Source organism: Dipteris shenzhenensis, chromosome 20 (assembly GCF_047967505.1).
Source record: "Dipteris shenzhenensis isolate YYH24624 ecotype China chromosome 20, Dip_SZ_1.0, whole genome shotgun sequence".
Lineage (NCBI taxonomy): Eukaryota > Viridiplantae > Streptophyta > Polypodiopsida > Gleicheniales > Dipteridaceae > Dipteris > Dipteris shenzhenensis.
In genome coordinates, this window is record NC_141615.1 from 3,869,802 (window position 1) to 3,888,499 (window position 18,698).

The 18,698-nt window shown below is 43.6% G+C and overlaps 1 protein-coding gene across 4 annotated transcripts in view; it reads right to left on the reverse strand.

Moving 5' to 3' along the window:
* Positions 1 to 18,698, reverse strand: part of LOC147889145 (uncharacterized) — a 187,051-nt gene that overhangs the window by 98,258 nt on the left and 70,095 nt on the right. For all 4 annotated transcript variants that reach the window (XM_087391349.1, XM_087391347.1, XM_087391346.1 and 1 more), the window contains 2 exons: positions 17,015 to 17,129; positions 12,216 to 12,330 (listed from right to left, as the gene is read on the reverse strand). In XM_087391349.1, coding sequence (XP_087247475.1) covers positions 12,216 to 12,330; positions 17,015 to 17,129 — 230 coding nt within the window. The remainder of the gene's footprint in view (positions 1 to 12,215; positions 12,331 to 17,014; positions 17,130 to 18,698) is intronic.

Sequence of the window (18,698 nt, forward strand, 5' to 3'; positions counted from 1 at the left end):
ACCTAAGTGAACAAAGAAAGGCAAACAATAGATGACCAAAGGAAGGACGGGGTAGCAATAGAACAAACGACCAGCAGCCAATGCCAAAAGAGGAGATGTGACAGACGACCAACAACAGCAAATGCGTCAACAAGTACCGTACATGCCGCATGGAAAGTACAGAACTGTGCGAAATAGTTCCGTACAAGTATGGAAGAAGGAAGACCTGCAAATGGCGTCAACGAATGCAGAGCCGGAGGCAGGCGCAAAAACCCAAAACGGCCAAAGCAAGGCACCCGCGAGCCAATACAAGACCTCTCTCTCTCGCTCACTTTTTTTTTTTTTTGGTGGAATCTTTGAGTCATTATATTACAAAAAAAGCTATCCCAGAAAGGGAGAGCTATAATACATCAAGAGAAAATCTCACTGTAGGACAAATATACATCATGATACATGAGATTGCAAGCAATCAAAAAGCGATTGCTGCAAAGAGTGTCTGAAGAAAGAGAAATTGGAAAAAACAAGATTACCAAAGACCCTATGATTGCGATCCTTCCAGAGAGTCCAGAGTGCCCAATACTGAACCCAAACAAAAAAGAAATCAAACTCCTGTCTAGGTGGATGTACACCAAAAAGCCAGAAGAACTTGCCAAAAGCAATATGAGGAAACTGAGCTCTCAAAATCTGCCCAAGGAAGTCCAAGAAAGCACAAGAGGAAGGACAAAGCCAAAAGAGATGAGGCACAGTCTCTCTCGGAGCCAGACATCTGCAACAAATAGAGGAAGCAATATGTCGTCGTGCCAAGAGCTGCCCATGAGGAAGAACACCCAACAAGACTCTCCACAAGAAAACCTGCTGACGGAGAGGAATCCCAAATCTATCTCAAACATTTCCGCCACCATTTCATAGGACGATTAAGATGCCAAAGCTGATTTGCCTTTTGCGAGATAAATGGTGGAAGAAGTAGAACTTTATAAAGAGAAGAGACAGTAATATGTGCAAACTGCAGAGGACGGCATGACAAGCCCACAGAAGAAAGTGTCCAGTCTTGAAGACGATCCTGTAGATGCAATGGAGGAACCGGCTGAAAAGGTTGGAGCATCAAAGTAATCTTATGCCAAAGTGGACGATAATGCATTCCAAGGCCAAATTTGGCAGCGGCCAAAGGAAAAGTAAAAGGAAATCCAGCATCATCAACAACATCCTGAACCAAACGAATCCCCTTGAGACTCAGAAAATACGAACGTTGAGGCTCCTGCAAAGCCAAAGGAAGGGCGAACACTCTAGACACACAGTCTCTCTCTCTCTCATACTTTTTTTTTTTGGGTGAAATCTTTCATTGAAAGAGAGTTAAGTGATGCTGTTAAATCATGTGGTAGATGAAAATCTCCTAGCTGGGATGGCTTAACGGTAGAATTTTTCTTGGTCTTTTTTTTTTTTTTTGCAAAGAAATAGTTGATTATATTATAATCATATGATTTGTACAATGAAGTCCACAGTGGACAAAATATTCTCCTCTAAAGAGGAATATCTAGTATGCATACAAAAAATCCACTGCTCAAAGGAGAGAAACAAAAGATCTAGTAGCCACAGAGGAGAGGTGCCAAAGCTGAGATTCACTAATCTGATCAGTAGTGTTTTGGTATCATGTGCTGCTCTATTTGTTGGCTTGAAAGTTGATTGCATCTCTTATCTTGAGACCAGGATGCCTCCTTGTAAATGCAGGAAAAACAAAACCTACTGCAGTTGACTTGGTACCAAAACAAGATGCAGTTGACTTGGTAACAGAAATTGTTGTAGTTGACCTGGTAGCAAAGGAACAATGTGACAGAGGAAGATTGTGCCAGAGAAGGCTCTTTAAACAGAGGGTTCTTCTTTAACAGGGAACATAGATGGTAGGAGTTGTGCTTGTATGTTAACCCCGGAATTGGTACACCTCCCTGCATCCCTAATATGGTCTTCAAGCTCTGCCTACAGTTGTGAAACCTGATCATTATAGTTATGGAACTCTTGGTCCAACAAGAATTTGGCCTGGACCACAGCAAGTAGTGTTCAGTTAGTAGGAAAATATCTTTCAAACCAATTAAAATAGATCTGATCAGCATGCATGACCTCTTCATTAAATTGATAAGCATTTCTGAAAATCTAAATAAACCATACTGCATGTGCCCTGATGTATACCCATGTAGCATAAGGAAGTTTGAGTGCATCGCCCAATAGGATAGACCTCCAGTTTATTGGTTCCCCTATCTCTTTAGAGAAGTTTAGGACCCTGCCCCCTTTCCAGGTGATGTCTCCTTCCCACAATTGTATTTCACTCATAATCAACTCTTGGTCTACATTACTGAGTCTGAATTCCCTTCTTAACTCAAGCCATGTCTTCCACTTGAAGTTGGTTTTGTCCCAGACATCTCCCCAACATGATAACCCTTTCTTTGAAAGATGCCATGCTTTCAGGAAGTCCTCATCACTTAACTGTTGTTTGGTGAAGAAGAAATTGAGTCTAGAGCCATGAAGCTCCCTTTTCCAGAGAGGATAATGTGACTTTTGATCTGCTCAAAGGCCCACCATAGATGTCATGTGCACGGATTGGTATCTGACGTGTACTGGGTACACAAGACTAGCTCAGGTAGCCTGGGGAGGCTTAGAGCTAGGCAGGCTTGATTCTCGGGTTGAGTGGCAAGGGTACGAACTATTTATAGGTCTTCGCTATTTTTGGCGCTTGGGGCCCGAGTCTATAAAAGGGGCCCAGGGGGTTCAGTTCTCAGTGTGCAGTTGGGAGCAAGTTTCGTTCCCAGGTGCTAGGTCTGTTCCTGGATTGAGTCGCAGACGCGCGCCTGCATCCTAGTGTAGCCCAAGGCCCAGTGGCAGATCCCAGGCTTCACAGCGCCACCTGGTGGTATGGGACACCAAGCTGGTTTGGATCTGATTGGGAGTTCGTGCCAGTAGCTCAGCTCGTGGCTCGGAGGGGACATCTCCTGATTCGGGATCACATCCCGTAGGTGTCATGGTTGGGTGGTGAGCAGCCTGCTCAGTTCTCACGTGGTGTGTGTTTGTTTTGCAGATCAGAGGTTTCAGGAGTGCTGGGACGTGTCAATAGAGTTTTCCAAAGCTGGCTCCCCTTGGTTGTGCAGGGTTCTGGGTTGCCTATGGCTGAGAGAAGAGGAAAGTCCTTCGATCTAGGAGCCCTATAGGGTCTAACATTCTTGAAATTTCTAAGGAGGTTAGCCCAATCACTTTCAAGAGAAGTGATGGCTTTTATTATCCATGTGGCTGCTAACTTGTATGCTGCCAATTGTATATTAATAACTCCCAAACCTCCTTCCTTTCTCAGCCTGGTGCAGAAAGCCCATTTGACCTTGGTTATTCTTCTTCTTGTGTCACACCCCCCCCATAGGAAGGATCTGCAGATTCTTATAAACTTTTCTAAACCTGTTTTGGAAGGACACCAACATGAGAGATAGAAGATAGCAATTGGGTATATGCAATGGTTTAGCACTACCCTCCTCCCTGCTAAGTTTGCTTGCAAACCTCTGAGTCTGTCTATTTTCTTTTTAAACCTTTCTAGAAACCATTCCCACCTGCTTTCATCTTAACTTTGAAACCCATAGGGATACCCAACAATCTGAAAATCTGTCCATGAGGAATTCTCTTGCAGCCCATCTGATCCAAAAGATTTTGGGAGTCTCCAGTTATCAAGGCATACCCAGTTTTTGAGTGACTAATTTTAGATCCAGATGCAATAGAGAAGATGTCCATACAATCCATAGCTCTTTGTATATCTACATCTGTGTTTCTGATGGTGAGAGTGGTGTCATCTGCAAATTGCTGGTTAACTAGATGCTTTCATGAAGGGAGCTCTATATCATTAATTTCACCCACTGACACTTGGCCTTTTATCAGCCACCCCAAGGCATCTGCAGCTATGGAAAATAAGAGAGGAGCCAAAGGGCATCCTTGTCTTATGGATCTTTTCAGCGTGAAGCTTTGGGACATCTCTCCATTAACACACACCTTTGCTGAGGCATTGGAGAGCAGTAGGGCAACAAAAGAGGTGAACTTGGCTCCCAGTCCCAAGCTGTTAAGGGATTGTAACAGAAAGTCCCAATTCAGCATGTCATATGCCTTATCAAAGTCTATTTTTATTAAACAAATCTCTTGCTTGATTTCCTCAACATGTGTGCAGCCTTCCCATAAGTTGATAATTGCCTCCAGAAGATGTCTATTTTTTATGAATCCTTTGTGTTCCTGTAGAATCTACTTGTCCATTTTACACCTCAATCTCAAAGCAAAGGCTTTGGCATAAATCTTGTAGGAACAATTTAACATAGTGAGGGGTCTCCAATTTTTTAGAACTGATCTGTCTCCTTCTTTGGATGAGCTTTATCACACCTTGGTTTGGAAGAAAGCCCTGATCAGCACTCTCTCTCCAAATAGCCAATAAAGAAAGTCCCACAGTGTCCCTGAAAAACTTGTAGAACTCTACATGAAGTCCATCTTTTCCAGGTGTTTTGCAATCGGCCATTGAACAGGCTGCCTCTTTAAGTTCCTGTAGGGAGAGATCATTTTCCAGATGAATTCTGTCAAAGTTAGACACTTTGATTTGGCTGATTGTTTGACACCTGTCTCTAGCCTCCAGGACCTTGTCATCTATTGTATCCACTGTACTCAATAGGTTCTTGAAATGACTGACAATAATGTCCACATTTTCTTCTTCTGTTTTGGCCAGCTCTCCATGTTCCTTCTGCAGCAAAGGAATTTCCTCTTGGTGCCTCTTTTTTCTCATTCTCATTAAAATTTCCTTAGTTGGTCTACCAACCTTGCCTGCCCACCATTCCGTGAAATAAATCCTGGCATTATGTATCTTAATCTACTCTTGTATCCTGATTTCCTTTCTTTTAACTAGTAATTCTTGCTCGGCATTAATATCACTCATCCTTGCTCTTTGTTCCAGTATTTCAATCTCCATCTTTAGTTTGTCCATTCTCCTTTCTCTGATAGCAGCTCTGTTTTTTCTGGCTTCCTTTAGAATTGTTTGGACACTCTCTACAGCATCTTGCGAGCCCTGAGAATATGAATCTGCTGTAGAGAAAGAAAATTTCAATTTCTCTATAATCTGTTTTTGAACAGTCTGCAACTTAAACAAGGATGGGTCGGCTTTAAACCAATAATTTCCTTTTTTCCTACTTCCCAAATCAATACAAGCTAACACAAGCTTGTATCTAACAAAGTGAGAGAGGAGAAGGTTGATTGTTTGACTTCTAGAGCCTGATCAATCAGAGATTGGGAAATATACACTCTGTCCAGTTTGGCTTCTCTCCTCAGATTGCCTACCTATCTGTTGCACCATGTGTACATACTGGGTGTCCCAATGTCAACAACTTGCAAATTTTCCTTGAGATCTTCCCAAATTTGTAGTTAAGGACCCCTAATTACTGAGCCCTTTTGCATCCATCCGTCTTTAGAATTCTCCACCATATTGAAATCCCCCAAGATGACGCAGTCACTCCCCAAATTCATCATTGAGTCCCATGTGGCTCTTCTGTCCATTGATCCTATTGGGGGCATATACTGATACTACTGTAAAAAAGAATCTTTTCATCTTGCAATCTAGAGCCAGCCATCTGTGATTTAGGTCTTATAGACAATTGATGACACAATCCTTATAATGTGAAAGTATACCAATTGTAGTACCTCCTCTACCTTCCTCATGATTTGTATAGTACCATATTCTTTTATTGTCGACATTTTTTAACTTGTTTTCTAGGGTTTCATTGATTACTTTAACCTCTTGTTACACAAGAAAAGTTGGGGAAAAAGAGTTATCCCTCAGCCACTTGGCTAGCTCCTGACTCCTCCAAGGATCAGTTAACCCACAAACATTAAGTGTGAGAAATGTGTATGGTTTATTTACCATTCTTACTCTTTTCCTTTTTTGCCTTAGGATCTCTCAAGTCAAAGGCCAGAGTGCCCCACCCAAAAGCCCTGCCTCTCTTGTTCTGGGTAATGGCTTGAGGTTTGATAGGGGCTTCAGCAGCCTTATCCTGTTTTTGTGCAAGAGGAAGTTCTTCCTCTGATTCCCCAACATCAGATTCACTCATACTAGCATCTACTTGGTTGACATCCTCCTCAAACTCCCTAGACCAGCCAGGTTTACTTTCAGCCTCTTCCATTTTGGCATCCTATATCCATTTCTCTGTTTCCGGTCAATGAGTGCCTCAAATGCATTGTTGCTGGCCAGTGGAAAAGTAACTCTTTCTTTCTCTTGTTGAGCATCAAGCTTTCTCTGTTCCTCTACCTTCTTGACTGATCCCTTATCTGTCCCTACTTTTGCACTTTTCTCCCAAGGCTGATTCTTTTGTCTGCCTTTGACAGTCCACTTGGGCTAAGGGGGGGGGGGGGACTAGTCTATTGTTGAGCTGGTTCCTGAGTTTGTTTAGGTCTGTTCCTCTTTAGGCAGCTTTTAACTGTGTGAGATGACAATCCACACAGAAAGCGAGAATTGGGAAGGTTCTTATAAACCAGAGGCTGTTCCATATAAACACTCGCATTTCTGTTTACAATTACCAGTGTCTCTGGGAGTTCCTCAGCTACATCTAACCTGACATGAACTTAGGGGTAATCTCTAGGATTAATAAATTGTTCCTTTTCTACATTTATAAGTTGCCCTAAGCTTCTGCAAAGGTTAGGAGCTTGGTTAACTAAAGAGAAAGGAAGGTCAGGGAGCTCTACCCAAACAGGGACAAAAGTGAATCTAGGCTTGTCAGGATTGAAGTCCTCAGACCAAAACTCTAAATAGAGAGGTTGATGTCTTATGGTCCAGAAAACATGGTGAAGGGCCTTCCAGGCCATATCCTTTGTCTCAAATTAGAAAAAGAAGAAACCTCTTCTTAAGAATCTAACATTGGTGACCACCAATCCAATTATTTCTAAGCCACCCCTCAAGGAAGGCAACTGGACATCTAGGTCCTAGGAGGTATCCTATTAAGAGCTTGAGATTCCAACCAATCTATGGATTGCTCTAATCTATCTTCATCAAGAAATGCAGCCACTTTACATCTAAGAGGTGACTTCTCCTCATCTTCAAGTTGTTGAGTCTCCTGTTGATATTGTCATGGGTCTTCTAATGCATGTCCTTCAGCTTCTCCTCTGTTGATTGCTAGCTTGGGCCCTCCGCTTGCACCTGCTGCTGTCTTGGTCTCTCGATTTTCGCAATCATCGGAGTTAGTATTGTGGGAGGGTGCTTTGCCTCCTGCGCAGCTGGCTGTTCTGTGCCCGTAAGTGGATTGGGAATACGGACTCTTGGAGGGCGACTGCACATTCTCTTTCTCCTGGCTCAATATCCACCTCTCCCTCGAGGCGTATGCATCAATATGGCCTGGCCTTTGAATCGTGTCTGTACTTCCTCCCGGTTCTCCTGATGCTCCCAAGTTCTCTCCATTGGGGGAGGTTAGTTGATTGAAGGCACTACGTTTCTCACTTGCTCCATCTCGCTCACCTTTGTTGGAAGAGCCAGGAGCACGACGTGTGAATGGGGGACCCCACGAAATTCTTGGACGACGCCCGCGTACGAGGGCCTTGATGACGGTTTGGGAATTCCACTGCCAGAGGTTGGAGATTAGGAGACCAAAGTGCCAGCTCTTCTTGGCTCATGCTTTGCAGAAGGAGAAAAGTTCGTGTCTTTTAGCGGTGGGAAGTGAGCAGAGTCACCACGGGCGATATCACCTTTAGGACACTAGACGTCTTTGTCAAAGTGGTCAGGATCAAATCCATGCAAAGAAGGTGAAGTCACGTCGAGCATATGTTGAGTTGAGGCTAGATTTGGAGGAGGATGTTTTCCTCCTGTGTCTGTCTCCATCTCTCGTTTTTCCTCTACTATTTCCTTTCTTGGCCTTTTGGGATCTGCTGAAAATGCCTTTGCTACAAATGATTAATACTGCTTGGCAAAATCAATATATGCCAGATTCTTGGAAGAAAGGGTTGGTCAAACTTCTTCCCATGAAACCCATTTGTGAATCATTGGCTGATTGGAGGCCTATTACTTTGATGCCGGTAATATACAAGATCATTAGGCGGCATATTACTGATAATATTGCAAATGCTTATGTCAGGATTGAGTATGCCAAGTACACTGACCAAGATGTGCTCATTCTGCAGGTGGATATTGCATAGGCATTTGACACCATTCAATGGGATTTTATAGCTCAGACTATGCAAGCTTTGGGATTTGGTCAGAAATTGCAGCATGTCGTCTTTTGGCTTTATCCGGATAGCAAAGCTGCATGCATTTTGTCTGGCGATTTATCAGAGCATTGGGCACTTCGATGTTCAGTCCAGCAAGGTCACCCTCTTAGTGCTATTTTATATGCTATAGCCATGCATCCAATGCTTCGATATATTGATGACTTGGTGGCGATAGATATGTTACATGGGCTGGAAATTCCTGCAAGTCGCCCATTGGTTGCTCAGGCCTATGAAGATGATTCATTTTTCATGCCCAAAAACACTCTGAGGGATCTTTATTCGCTCATGCAGGCTCTCTCCTTGTATGGACTGGTTGCTGGCCTTCACAATGAGTTTCAGAAATCCCGTCTGCTTCCATTGCATTCTAAGAGTTGGCAAAGATTGTTTTGGCCGGGGGAAATTGTTCCACCTACTCAGTTGATTCATCATCTTGGATATCCTCTGAGTTGGAGCATTACTCGCCGTCAACAGATTGATTGGGTTCTTGCTAGATTGAAGAAAAAATTAAAATATTGGAAGTTGGCTACTTGGCCGTTGCATGTCAGTCTTCGCATTGTTCAGTCTATCTCGGTGGCTTATATTCAGTTTTATCTGCCATTGATTTTTTTCACTAAAGGGGATCTGTCTTCCTTTATGTCCACCATTATGGAAATTTTTGGGCGCTCAAAGCATGGCAAGAAAAGCTTGCGAATACTTCCAGTACAGAGATTATGCTCACCCAAATTGCATGTACTTCAAAGCCTACTAACCATTCAGCAAAGAGAAATTCTGCGTCAGTAATCTTATCATTAAATTGAAAATCATTCCTGGCAATCCACACAAACCATAATGCATATGCTCGCACTAATGCCCAGCGTGAGTGTTTGACTTTAGATACATCTCCCAACAAGATTGCCTTCCAGTTGACTGGCTCTCCTAGTGGCATTTGGACTCTCTTCCAGACTTTCCTAGTTGATGGGCTGCAAAAAGGTGGAATATGTCTTCCCGTGCGTCCTGACATCACCGGCATTTGGCGTCCCCTTTTCCAATCCTGAGGCCTCTTGCATTTGTCCAGACAGCTTTCATCATCACCAACCAAAGCAGCATTGACATCTTCTCCGGGATTGTCTTGGCCCAAATATAGTGAAATTCATGTCCGTACAGCTCACGTCAGCTGTACGAAATTCCGTACAGTCCGTACAGAGTCCCGACCCCTGCAGTTATCTACACAGCCTTTGGTTTAGCCCTTCGTACAAGCCTCCGTCCAGGCAGACGTGGTGCAGACGCAGTACCTGCAAAATCCGTACCTGTAAAATCCGTACGAATTTCCCCGCCCGTACAGGCTCCCGAAACATCTTTTGTTTTTTTTGCTTCATCTGTTCCTCCCGCTCGAGTCTTCATTGACGAAAGTGCGGTGCTTTGCCTTCTTCATCCTCTTTCAAATCGGCAAAGCTTGATCTCACAGATGGCCCTTCTTCTTCCTTGCAACTGGATCTTCTATGTCAATTATGCTCAGCCTTCGTCACAGATGTTCCTTCATCAAGTTCCCCGTTTGTTTGCTCTTTGGATTCTGCCCTTCTGGTTTTAGGTCTTCGACAGGCTCAGCAGATTGGAGTCTGTCTCTACTTTATGGGCAGGGTTCTTTCTGCTGCTCAACTTCGTCATTGGGCTAAAGCTGCAATGGGTCCGGATTGTATTTCATCCTTTGTCTTTTATCTGGGCAAAGGATTTTATTATGCCCACGTTTCTTCGACTGATGTGGTGGAGCGGCTAGTCAGTCGTGCTAATGTTTCTAGGGCTGGTTTCTTCGCTTATGTGATGCCCTGGGATCCACTTTTCGATCCTTCTGCTACCCTTCTGACTCATTGTCCGGTTTGGATTACTCTCAAAGCACAACCTGTGCCTCTTCTTCAGCATCTTCCAACTCTTGCAGCTATTTTGGGAAGGCCTCTTCATGTTCCGAGACAGGAGTTCTTGCAAGCTTCCCGTGATGTTTGCCTTTGCGTTTTGTGGGATATGACGCAGCCCGTGCCATCTACTCTGGATCTTGATTTAGGATTTGCCCATCCGATGCGACTGCATTTTGCATCTTTTCCCACTGCATGTTATCGGTGTCGACAAGTTGGTCATTTTGCACGTGATTGCCCTTCTACATCCAGGCCCATTCCTCCTGCTCCTTCTTCAGCTGTCAAGGTTACTCTCCCTTCTCCTCCGGTTTCTGCTATGGCTTCTTTGGAGAAGCCTTCTACTGCTCCAAAGCACTACTGGAGGAAGGTAGATAAATCACAGGCAAATCTTCCTCCTGTTGAAGAAGCTCAAGATTGCACCCATGTTGAGCACCATCAGTCTCCTTCTACTCAGGATATGGATGTACCCCTTGCAGAGGAGATTTTACAGGATGATATGCATGCTCTCTCTCAGGATGCTGCCCCTGCTCTTACTCAGGTTGATCTTGCTTTATCAGATGCAACTTTTACGTCGGAAGATACAAATGTTGATTTAGCCTCTCTGCCTTTGATGCCTGTGCCAGAGTTTTCTTCTGTCCGGGTTGCAGAAGTACCTTTTTTACTGGAATCTTTTCATCCCATGTTACAACAGGTTTTTGACCCTGTGATTCAGAAATTTCGGGTACCATCCTATATCAAGAAGAATCACAAGGGCAAAAAACAGCTTGTTTTTATAGATGGTGTGGTTTCATCACTGCATCAATTTTTACAGAACAACAATTTGAAGCTGGAGGATGCTGTGTTTGATCCCCTTCTGCTTGATATGTAACTTTTTACTTGGCTGCCTCATGACTTTTGCTCTGAGGTTTTACTTATCAATTTTTTCCTTGTACTTATTGGTAGGTTTTTACCTCTTTTGAGGTTTCCCACATAGAAATATAAGATTTCACTAGAAAAAAAGTGTGTAGGTCAAAAAGTCACATTTCTATTTTCGGTCAAAGGTTCAGCATATGGACTTTTTTGACTTTAACCAACCTGGTCAAGGGATGACTTTGACTATGCCTACCTACCCAGCTTGTGGAGGTCAGACGCATATATCAAACCCTCAAAATCAGCTCATTTAAGTAATAACTCTCCAAGAAACAAGCCATTCCGCATGAGTAGCCCTGCCTTCAGCCAAGGGTGGGATAACAGGAGCAGCCAATCCACCATCATTTAGAAGTCCAATAAAACCCTCAAAATCACCTCGTTTAAGTAACAACTCTCCAAGAAACAAGCCATTCCGCAAGAGTAGCCCTGCCTTCAGCCAACAGTGGGATAACAGCAGCAGCCAGCTTCTCTCCAATCCACCATCATTTAGAAGTCCAATCGTCACACGTAGAAGGAGCAATCTGCCTTCTCACTTTACAGCATGTACACCTGAGCCACTTGGCTCAGCTATTCAGAAATGCTCTACGGAGGTGGACCAGTTGCACCAGTCTTGTGTTCGTGCACCCTCACAGACACGTATGCAAATGCACGAACCTCTCTTTCTCTGTCTCTCTTTATTCTGAAGTATAGTCGCCATATTTTCATACTCAGTCAGTAGCATGGGCAGGCTTGCAAGAGAGTTAAGTTGCATGCCTGTTATACAGCGAGTTTACATCATATTCTTGGCTCAAAAAAGATATAGTGATAGTTAAGAGGCAAATGGGAAACAGACAGTCATACTGTAAATGCCACATTATCACCTGTAAATTTTGACTTCACTTACTACAAAGGAACAGGAAGAGGAAAAGAGAACTGAGAACAGAAGGAAAGGATCAGCCAAGGCAGAGACAAAAGGAGAGGGAAGGGAAGGGAGAGGTGAGGGCCTGCAGCCAATGGTTGCAAGCATGGCATCTTGTTGGCAAAATGTTTCGAATCCTCCGCTTCCAGAGACACTTCCAGCCCAAAACAGATGGTCCAACTTAAAATCTACATGCTCAAGTTCCAACCGTGAATTGTTTTCTTTAAAATGGAAACCATGTTATGCTCAACATACGGAGTGCCAACGTTTGAAAATTTGAAGAGCTGAGAAGGACCTACCACTCCAGCTAATCTCAGCAACCATAGGGAGGTCTGGCAGCATAGAAGGAAGGCTGAAGGATGGAACCTGCCCAAGTACAGGTCTAAAGCCAAAGTCTTCTGAGGCTGAGCTTCTCTGAAATGACAACACGCATGAAGAGAACATAAGCGAGGATGTAGTTTGCAACCACCACAAAATTCTGGAATACGAAATATATAGAAAACATAAATATAGCAAACAAATCCCTGCAAGTCGAAGGAAAAGAACGCTGTACATACTCAAGAACATTCACTGATCTTTATATTTTTATTACTTTCACGTATTTCAGCAAACTTCATTACAAGGGTAATTATCAACTGACCCATATGAGGTCGTGTTATCTCAACTTGAGCATGACAATCTTCTTCACATGTGTACCTCCCTCCCATCTAGGACACACACAGCTAGGAGCACCTCCTTCACCTACTAGAAGTATGACTTTGACTCTCTAAGGTAGCTATTACACCACTCTCCTAGAGCACATAGATGACGAGCCACATAATTACACCAAAGCCCTCCTCTTCACCATATATATCAATGCCGTAGCCCAACAATCCTACCCTACACAATCAAAAATACAAGAAATCCACCCAAAAGTTTTGTACCCGAAGTGGTTGGTATGATGATAAGTGCAAAGCACTTAGGCAACATCGGCACTCCAAGACCTAGCAAGGACGCCCGGACAAGGACACCTAGACAAGGATGGTACCCAAACAAAGCAATGTTTAGTGCGCATAAGAAACAACAATTTCTTATTTCACCACAAACAAGAGCTCGAGTATCTTGTATAGCATCAACTCCAAAGAATTTTAGATAAAGCTCCTAGAAAGGAAATCACCATGTTCCATCCAAGACCCAAGTTTTTGGAAAGCCTATCCAAATACACTCTATATGTTCCTAGCCAACCCATGCCTAGATTGGAAGACATACCTCATCCCACCACTTCCACTATTTCCACCATAGCCCGCTTGAAAGAGGCCATCAAGAAGCTATAGAATAGCAAGACTAAAGATCAGGAGCACCTTTCAGCAGAACTCCTATCTTAATGGAAGGTGCTTGCTCCACCTAGGAAAGTTGTTATTCAATGAAGCCTTTCACAAAGGCTTTCCCACACCTTGGACCACAGACAAAGTCACCCCCAGTCACAAGCAAGGGGGGATGCAGCCGACTACCACACTATCATGGTTGGCCAATTGATGGCCAAGGTTTATTTGCCATCTCTTGAGATGCAAGCGACTGGGCACACAAGCTTTAGACGAGATCAACCCACACATGATCACATCTTCACTCTCATAGCCCTCATAGAGAAATCCATACACTAGAAAACAGAGTGTTTACTGTTGCTCTATGGAATTTCAGTCGGGAGGCCTTTGATTCAGTACCGCAGACTCGCCTCATCATCCAAGGGCCTTTAATTTAGTACCACAAGCTGACCTCATCATAGATTCCGAGCCTCGGATAATGCACACAAAGTTAAATGTGCAGTCATGGCTTTTTATGAGAAGCCACAAGCGAAGTGGACATGACATAGGGGCTATCAAAGAAGGTGACCACTACCATTGGGGTAAAATAGGATTGCTCCTTATCCCCCGCACGATGAGCTATCCTCTTTAATGAACACGCTAGGAGGTTAAGCTTTGACTCTAGCACAGCCTATGATACCTATCTTGCTATATGCCAAGGATGCCATGCTGAAAAGAGACACAACAAAGAAACTATAGATGCAAAGCCAAGACATGTAGGTCAACTTCGATAAAATCAAGGCTATGGTATTCAACATTGATGAGGTATTGCAGGGGAATGGGTTAAATCGTGTATCCTTAGGATAGTTAGATCCTATATGCTTTGGATGCGCACTCAGACGAATAAGCATGCTTGACTAGAGGGGCATGCTTCAATGTTGAGATTGCTTCCAGGCAGGTTTCCAGCACAAGAACACAATTCAGTCTTTTTATTCTCCAGTTCAAGCAGTGGCCCTATACGGATGCTTTTTGGGTAGTACACCTTAGACAACACGAGCGGAGTGGTTTTGAGAGATTGTAGGCCATGATGCTATCGCGCATGATCTGGGGGAAGAGATGCGCTCCATACGACATTATCTAGTGTAGTTTGCAGCGAGATACCTCCACACATAGATGCCTCATTCCAGTTCGTTACCTATTTGGACTGAGTTAGAACTAAGTTAGACAATTCAGCTGCATGGATGCAAGTCAAGAGAGACTATCATGAAGGACCCTCTCATCATCTATGTAACTTGTATATGAGGCAGACGAGTAGTGCTAGTACACATGAGTCTCCAAAATGGCTATGATTGCTAAGCATGTATATTGATCATTTACTACCGCATAAATACTCATTAGACAGCCCCTTATTGCATCTGACATGTAAAAAAATCATCCAATCATCTACCCCCTGCAACCACATGCCATGAGGATGGCTTTCTACAAAGAGAATTTCCTTCACCAAAGTGAGGATGTTCATCCAGGCACCGCGGTTTCTACAAACTCACATTTTTCATGCAACACAAATCGCATGGCCCAACTTAGGATATCATCCCATAAATTATAGATCGACGTAGGATGAGAGTTGCAGCCACATGCAAATTAAGGGATTTGAGACTCTGTACTCTTTGTAACACATGAGGTAAAGATGTAGAATGATGCAATGCATTAGATAGGAGATCCGGCAAAGAGATCGTTGGCTTTTCACCCATTGATACATGGATATGGAAAGAGTCATTGATTACCTAGACCAAAGATGCCCCACACAGTACACTCTTCGTACATGAGGTCATCCCCAAGCCCTATAGACTTCTTCATACTAGGAATGGGTGGAAACGTTGTGACTGTGGCCTTGACATCCAAACACACCACGTCACCAGGAGATCGGATGTACTTGCAAGTGACTAGCTATACTTGCAATTTGCAAATGCACATCTCATACGGAGTTCGAGTGGCTATGGCCCAAATCAGGATGCCATCCCCTAGGTTCCATATCGAGGCAGGCCAATCTTTCCCTACGACTCGACCCACACATGCCCCTGTTGGGAAGATGCCTCAGAACCCCTGGTACGATGATGAATGTAAAGAGATGAGAGCTCACCTCACACGCGAGTAGGCCCTGGGACACCTGACCTCATCTGAGGTGCATTGCATCTCACATGGGATGACAAGACATAAGAAGCGGACTTTTTTGACTTGCAGGATTGATGAGGCGGCCGGATCCTTTTGAGGGGGAGACCCGACTATCTGCTGGGAGCTCCTATTAGAGGGGAAACGGCCCATTCCCATCACGGACCCAGAGACTTGGCATAGATATGCATGCTCCTTATACGACATCCCACGTCAGATGCCATCACATATGTCATCTATGCCCAGACCCACTACTTGTCACTTGTTCACTGCGCAGAACGTGAGAAATGCCCTCCTCCGTCCATCTCGGGCTGGGGGGGGGGGGAGACCGAGTTCTATCATGACTACTTTCTGAGGATATCGGAGCATGGTCTCATCATCAAGCCCCAGTATCTCGAGGATAGGAAAGTCTCACACGCCTTGCAAATTGCTATTGGACAGATACGAGTCTCGTCCCACCAGCTGCAGATTGAGGCAGGGAGAGCGGCCGGCATACCTAGAGAACAACGGGTCTGTAGACTATGCACAATGGGGGAGGTTGAGACAAAGGAACATTTTCTATGTGTCTCTCCAGCCTACTATAAAATCCGAGGGCGATACCACTATCTTTCAAGAGGGGCTCGGCTTCGGACCACTCGCACGGCTGATACATTTCCCCGAGCAGGTTTGCATTGGGCTCTACCTGATTGAGATGCGGAGACACACAGGCCCTCAGGGAGCCGAGTTATATAGAGCCTGCACATCTACTTGGAGCTCTCGTTTTGAGCAGTACTTGATTGCTCTTTTACTACTATTTTGTACTAGCATTTTGCATTTTTAGCAATTAGCACTTGGTAAGGGCCTTAGGTAGCCCTTTGTTTCAGCCCACAGTGGCTTGTATGGGTTACATATATTTTGTACCTTGTCTCATAGACCCGCGAGGTTTCCTGAAGACGTTAATACACCTCTCTCTCTCTCTCTCTCTCTCTCTCTCTCTCTTTCTCACACACACACACACAGAGGAGACTGCAGAATCCTCTCTTTTCAACGTCAGGAGACAAACCACTGGAGTGATAATAGCACTTGTCGGACGGCAGGCTAACTCATGGAAACTATAGAGGAGGAGGGAGAGACCTGGACAGGCCGAGTATTAGCAGTGCTCCATCACTGATTTTCTTCCTCGACGCCAGCCTCACCAGATCCAGAGCTGTTGTCAGACGAGCTCTTCATGTCTCTCCGCAGCCGTCTGGTGAAGTTGGCTCCTTGGCCGTCCGGTGAAGTTGGTCCCACAGGCAGCATACATACCCCTTTCTTTTCAGCCTTTTATTTTTTTCTTTCTTTCTAAGCACATGAATGCGAGGCTGCTAAAATGCCAGCAAGAGAACCTCAAGCAGAGAGTTTTGCAAATGAAAAGAGAGAGAAGAAACTATGCAGCTAGATGGATAGAGGGAAGAGCACAGATCCCAGGGAGTTGCAGGTTTCAAATCCAGTGCATAAGGGTAAAAGGCATCCATGAAAAGATGTGACCCAGCATGTCTGATGTCGTAAGTGCCTCACAAATCTGGCACTCAGCTGGATCCTTTAGGAAGAGAATTGAAAATAGAATAAAAGCAAATATGACAGAGAGAGACAAACAGACCAAGAGAAGAAGCAAGAGGAAATTCTAATACCACAGCACTGCCATCTTGAACACTTTGTGGAGCAGGAGGTAAAACGACGGGCTCTGAAATCGGTTCTCGGACAGACAATTTTTCTGATCCAAGCAGGTTATCGACAAATCTATACCTGCGCCAGAAACATGGGAAAGAAAATAACAAATTAATAACCTAAATTACGATTTCAGAAGGCACTCCCTATGGAAGAGTCCATGCATTGAGTATCAAAGTGTTGCATTTATTTTCAGATAAATGTAGATCCCTCTACTCAGAAATTAAACAAATGATGCAAAGTGCAGCCAAGCCAGTACCCCAGCCGGGAAGCCCAATTGCAACCTTATTTTGTGTGCTCTGCCAACATTACACCTAGTAAGCAAAGCTTTCTTATAACAAAGAATAAACCCTTTCAAAACCCTATATATTATCACCAATTTAGATAGATCTTAATTATTTAATCTGGAGTTCTTTGCCATACGTATGTTGAGTATATGCAAGGTATGTTGAGTATATGCAGTCTTTAAGTAAATTCATAACATAGAAACATTGGTCCAAGCTTGTGCAGAGGGTGAGCCTTGGAAGAGAATACAAATTAAGGATAAAAGATAAGAAATGTCCAAGAGATCAATGAATTTTTGGGCCACAAAAGCATTGAACAAAAAGATAGCTTTACGTGGGCAAATTTGAATCAGCTACACCCAGGATTACAAGATTCTTACAAATGCATAAATAGCATTCTTTTGTAATGCATAGCAATCAGTAACAATTTATCCTCCAGCTTACAGTTGAAGTGGTTTTTGGGCTTTTTAAGAAGGTAAATATGAGCTTTTAATACATCATTGGATCGCGCAATTTTCCTGACACTTCCCGCTTTGAAACAACCTTGAATGTGCCTATGTATTCTGTTTTACCCCTGTTCTAAGGAGAAACCAACATTGTAGCACTCAAGGTCATCCAACACTGGATAATTTTGTTACTCACAAATTTTGGTTTTGAGCAATTATCGGGGTATCAAGCACTAATTTAGGCATGAGCTTACTTTATAATTTGTCTCATATCACAGATGTCAATTAAGAACTAGGAAACCTAAGTGAGTTAGAGACACGTACCCAACATTGTACTCATACCTTAGACAACTGTAACCAAGGTGGCTGGTCAACTCAGTTCAATGAGGTATTGTTAATGAAGCTAAATTGCTTTGTGGAAAATCCTAAAGTGTAAAGAAAGAGCAGGCATATAATGCTAAGTGAAACCTTCAAGATAACACCCTTTGAATGGGCCAAATTAACCGATTGACATTTAGTTTGGCTAAATAGTCTTTGTCGGCTAACTCTGTCTATGCGAAGTTTGTTGAGCTTAAACTTTATTTGATTTGTGCTAGTATGAGGACTCAGTCACTCAATCGAGAATTTATGAACGGTCAGGGATTCAACCAAAACTTTAAAAACGCTTCTTTTGCAACCTCACAAGAATTCTCATGTGACAAGGGAGTGTTCTTGAAATCAATTCACAAGAAGACAAAGTGAAATTATAATTAGGAAACATAAAGACTTTCCCTGCTTGGCTCAAAGGACTCACCAACTGCAAAAGAAGATCTCAAAGCTTGATGTCTCCATTGCAATGTTGATTGATGCCATAATCGAACCAGACAACTCCTAATTGGTTGCCAAAGTATAAGCCTCACGTCCCAAGCGAATACGAC